The sequence below is a fragment of the Coregonus lavaretus genome (genome assembly GCF_964263955.1).
Source record: "Coregonus lavaretus genome assembly, contig: HAP1_SCAFFOLD_2638, whole genome shotgun sequence".
NCBI lineage: Eukaryota > Metazoa > Chordata > Actinopteri > Salmoniformes > Salmonidae > Coregonus > Coregonus lavaretus.
This window is the reverse complement of record NW_028163367.1, coordinates 50,124-54,528: the sequence shown is the minus strand read 5'-3', so window position 1 is coordinate 54,528 and position 4,405 is coordinate 50,124. Positions and strand designations below refer to the sequence as shown.

The 4,405-nt window shown below is 44.4% G+C and overlaps 1 protein-coding gene across 1 annotated transcript; it reads left to right on the top strand.

The window, feature by feature from the left end:
- The first annotated feature begins 527 nt into the window (after positions 1 to 527).
- LOC311118209 (protein canopy 4-like) lies at positions 528 to 3,994 on the top strand. The gene is made up of 6 exons (XM_084193055.1): positions 528 to 718; positions 912 to 1,038; positions 1,316 to 1,412; positions 1,570 to 1,692; positions 1,791 to 1,908; positions 2,043 to 3,994. Exons 1-6 carry the CDS (start codon positions 634 to 636, stop codon positions 2,150 to 2,152), a joined length of 660 nt encoding a protein of 219 aa, XP_084049181.1. The 5' UTR covers positions 528 to 633; the 3' UTR covers positions 2,153 to 3,994.
- Positions 3,995 to 4,405: the final 411 nt, after the last annotated feature.

Sequence of the window (4,405 nt, the reverse complement as noted above, 5' to 3'; positions counted from 1 at the left end):
GCACAGCACTCTAACGCTCTTGCGGGATGCCTGCCTGCAGAGTGCTCATTGGCAACTGGGGAGTGGGATTTTGAGACTCCAAAGCTCTAAACTCACCAACCAAATTCACTTAATAAAATCCCTATGAGATAAAATAAATGCATGGGCATCTTTTTTTTTTTTGTATCGTTAACAAACAAGCACGTGTTGACATTTTACAAATGTCCACTTAATATCTTTCCCCACCTTGAGTTTGAAGTTTTCAACGCTCGACTAGATTTCCTAAATCGGATGCGCACGATCCGCCTTTCCTCTAGATAACACAGACACAAAGTCACAAATGGCGGCATCGTAAAGATGTATGAAAACAAATAATCGCTTTTTGGCGTTAAATTAAGGTTAGGTATAAGGTTATAAGTGTGGCTAAGGTTGTTAGGGTTAAAATCTGATTGTAATCAATTGTAGAAATAGCGGGGTTTAGCCATAATTGTGACTTTCTGGCTGTGTTAAGTGACGACCTTTTTGGGTAGCGTCAACTACTACACTGCGCCTGCGCCTTGCCATTTACGTGCTGCGAGTCTCAAAAAATGCCGATGTGGCATGTGTAAACGGATTTAGGGAAACAAGTTGGAGAAAAGTGAGAATATAGTTGCAATGGAACTTTTTCTCTTGTGCTTCTTTTGGGTGTGCAGCTTCGCTATTGCAGCCGAGGACGAAAGACTGCCCAATCGATGCGAAGGTAACGTTAGCCTAGTTACAAATTGAATGTGACGATGCTTTGGGCAGCGTTAGCTTTTTGTTTACTTAGCTAGCTAGATAACTAACTAGGAGATTCAATTGTCTGTGAATGCCTTTTCCTACTTACATGGGACGTGTTTATAAACCTAAATTAACATTCATTTGAACAACATCCGTCTGTCTGAACCCTACAGTGTGTAAGTTCTTGACGGTGGAGCTCCAGGCAGCCTTGGAGAAGACAGGTCGGTCCAAGGAGGTTCTGGAGCTGGGAGCAGTGCTGGACACGGGTAAACGCAGACGCAAGATCAAATACAATACCTCGTAAGTGACCCCAGGGCTAGTACTCTAAAGTGTCCCTCTCCTTCAACTGTGATGATCTGATAAAACAGGATGGGTCATCTGGCCTTTGAGATCAGAGCCAATGAAGGGAGGGATAAATGGAGAGGAAGCCACTTTATGTTATGGAGAAGGAGAGGCAAGCCTCTCGTTGAGTTGAGCTCTGCTCTCTTGTCATAGACTGAAGTGATTTGACCACTCATTTTGTAGTAGAACAACACTGAGGCCACTGAGTTGTGATTTTTGAAATAACTGTTTCCAGGGAGACCCGTCTGACAGAGGCAGTGGATAACATCTGTGAGGGGATCCTACAGTACAGCGTCCATGCTGAGAGACCTGGCAGCCTCCGATACGCCAAGGTCCTCACACCTCTCCATCTTCGCAGTTTAACCTATGGTCATGCTTTAGAACAGTGTTCTTCAATCCTGGTCCTGGGGACCCGCAGGGCATGCAGGATTTTGTTCCAGCCCACTACTAAACACACCTGAGTCAACTAATAATCTTTGTGTGTTTTAGGGCACCAGTCAGACCATGGCCACTCTGAAGAACCTGGTCCATAAGGGGGTGAAGGTGGAGCTGGGGCTGCCCTATGAACTCTGGGATGAACCCTCAGTGGAGGTGTCCGACATGAAGAAACAGGTACATACCTGTGTGTGTTTACACATCAACATACAGCTTAACAGGCAGGGTGTTGTGCGTGTTCATGAAAATAATAAGTGGGTGTTGGGTTGTTTCAGTGTGAGACGATGCTAGAGCAGTATGAGGAGGTTGTGGAGGACTGGTACTTCCACCACCAGGAGGAGAGGCTGGAACGCTTCCTGTGTGAGACACACATCCTAAAGACCTCTGAGCAAGGTAGGACACACACTATAGCATACACACTAGCAAAGCAAACACATACCTAAAGCACACACTCACTCAAAACACAACATACACGTGTTTACAGAGAGTTCAACACTTGCCTGGTTTTTCCCCTCTCTCTCCCTCAGAATGTCTACAGGAGGTTTGGAAGGGTGACATGGGAACGAAGGGATCCAAAGAGGAGGTAGCAAGCGAAGGAGAGGGAGGAGGGAAGACACACGACGCAGGAGAACTGTGAAATCATCCAAAATGGCGGAGTGAAAGTCTCTCTAACAGAACTACCCCTCCCTCCTTCCCAAATGGTCATAAGCTATTTGGAGTGGAACATGGTTAGAATGCATGGAGAGTAGTTACAAAGTTACATTCAACATCAATAATACTGTATGTAGCAGACCAACCAACTAAACATTACATTTCCTATCTCTGCATAGACTATGAGCCTCCTGTCTTGTTCCTCTGAAAGCCAAAAGTGAGCTAAGTCAAGTCTCCCGGACCTTACAGGGCTTCACCACTCTAATATCATACACTATATATACAAAAGTATGTGGACACCCCTTCAAATGAGTGGATTTGGCTATTTCAGCCACACCCTGTTGCTGACGGGTGTATAAAATTGAGCACACAGCCATGCAATCTCCATAGACAAACATTGGCAGTAGAATGGCCTTACTGGAGAGCTCAGTGACTTTCAACATGGCATCGTCATAGGTTGCCACCTTTCTAACAAGTCAGTTCATCAAATTTCTAGGAGCAACAACGGCTCAGCCACAAATTGTTAGGCCACACAAGCTCACAGAACGGGACCGCAGAGTGCTGAAGCGCGTAGCATGTAACAATCGTCTGTCCTCGGTTGCAACACTCACTACCGGGTTCCAAACTGCCTCTGGAAGCAACATCAGCACACTAACTGTTTGTCTGGAGCTTCATTAAATGGGTTTCCATGGCCGAGCAACATCACACAAGCCTAAGATCACCATGCGCAATGCCAAGCGTCTGCTGGGATGGTGTAAAGCTCGCCGCCATTGAACTCTGGAGCAATGGAAATGCGTTCTCTGGAGTGATGAATCACGCTTCACCATCTGGCAGTCCGACGGACAAATCTGGATTTGGCGGATGCCAGAAGAACGCTACCTGCCCGAATGTGTAGTGCCAACTGTAAAGTTTGGTGGTGGAGGAATAATGGTCTGGGGCTGTTTTTCATGGTTCGTGCTAGGCCAATTAGTTCCAGTGAAGGGAAATCTTAACGCTACAGCATATAATGACATTCTAGAAGATTATGTGCTTCCAACTTTATGGCAACAGTTTGGGGAAGGCCCTTTCCTGTTTCAGCATGACAATGCCCCTGTGCACAAAGCGAGGTCCATACAGAAATGGTTTGTCGTGATCGGTATGGAAGATCTTGACTGACCTGCACAGAGCCCTGACCTCAACCCCATCGAACACCTTTGGGATGAATTGGAATGTTGAGTGCAAGCCAGGCCAAATCGCCCAACATCAGTGCTCAACCTCACTAATGCTCTTGTGGCTGAATGGAAGCAAGTCCCTGCAGCAATGTTCCAACATCTAGTGGAAAGCCTTCCCTGAAGAGTGGAGGCTGTTATAGCAGCAACGGGGGGACCAACTCCATATTAATGCCCATGACTTTGGAATGAGATGTTCGACAAGAAGGTGTCCACATACTTTTGGTAATGTAGTGTATATATGGAGCAAGAGGCCATCTAGTCATGTGTCCAACATTTGAATATTCATAGATGTGTCATCATGGTTTACAGTTTACATTGAATCAATATCATCAATTTACACACACCTGAAGCCACCATCAGTGTGCCTTTTCAATAGGTGATTTGAAACTCAGAATGCTACAGAACACTACAATATGAAAGTCAATTGAAAACCAACTGCATTATCTAAGATGGGGAAGTATAGGAAATTGGAAAGCCTTTTTACCCTGTCAGTGTTATTGTGTGCCAATGTTTTGTATCCTTGTACAACTATATGGTACATTTTTACGTTTCCTTATCCATGTTTCCAAAATCCAATATGTACAGTTTTAAAATTGGAATAAAATCTGTTTTTATCACATTGTGTATGTGTGAATCTTGAAATGTGTCAGAATCTAGTTCATCTTCTCACAGGCCTTCTACTGTATAGGCAGCAAGAACATTGGAATACTGGATAAAAACGTTGTGATACAAATGCATATCCAATGAAAATCAATGTAGCTACATGGCTGGAGATGCGAGAACTTGTAATGTGCTACCATCTTGTGGTATATGTTTGAAATTGTCTATAGAACTGCATTGATCTGTCAGGGTCCCTGGCCTAGACCAGAGCAAGAAGTGTTTTTTAATTTTGTAAGGTCAGCTATTACAAGAGTCTTGCTGTCATGTTATGCAGCACAAATATCCAACATTCAGCTCTGTTTAGGTGTCTACGGTGATAAAAACATTAACGATTTTACCCTAATCTCGATGGATATTGAGGCTTCATG

What these genes read in the sequence shown, in the direction of transcription:
- LOC311118209 (XM_084193055.1), top strand. Translation starts at nt 634, where the DNA reads ATGGAACTTTTTCTCTTGTGCTTCTTTTGGGTGTGCAGCTTCGCTATT. An exon ending in ACTGCCCAATCGATGCGAAG is followed by an intron (nt 719 to 911) that starts GTAACGTTAGCC and finishes TGAACCCTACAG; the next exon opens with TGTGTAAGTTCTTGACGGTG. An exon ending in TGTCCGACATGAAGAAACAG is followed by an intron (nt 1,693 to 1,790) that starts GTACATACCTGT and finishes GGGTTGTTTCAG; the next exon opens with TGTGAGACGATGCTAGAGCA.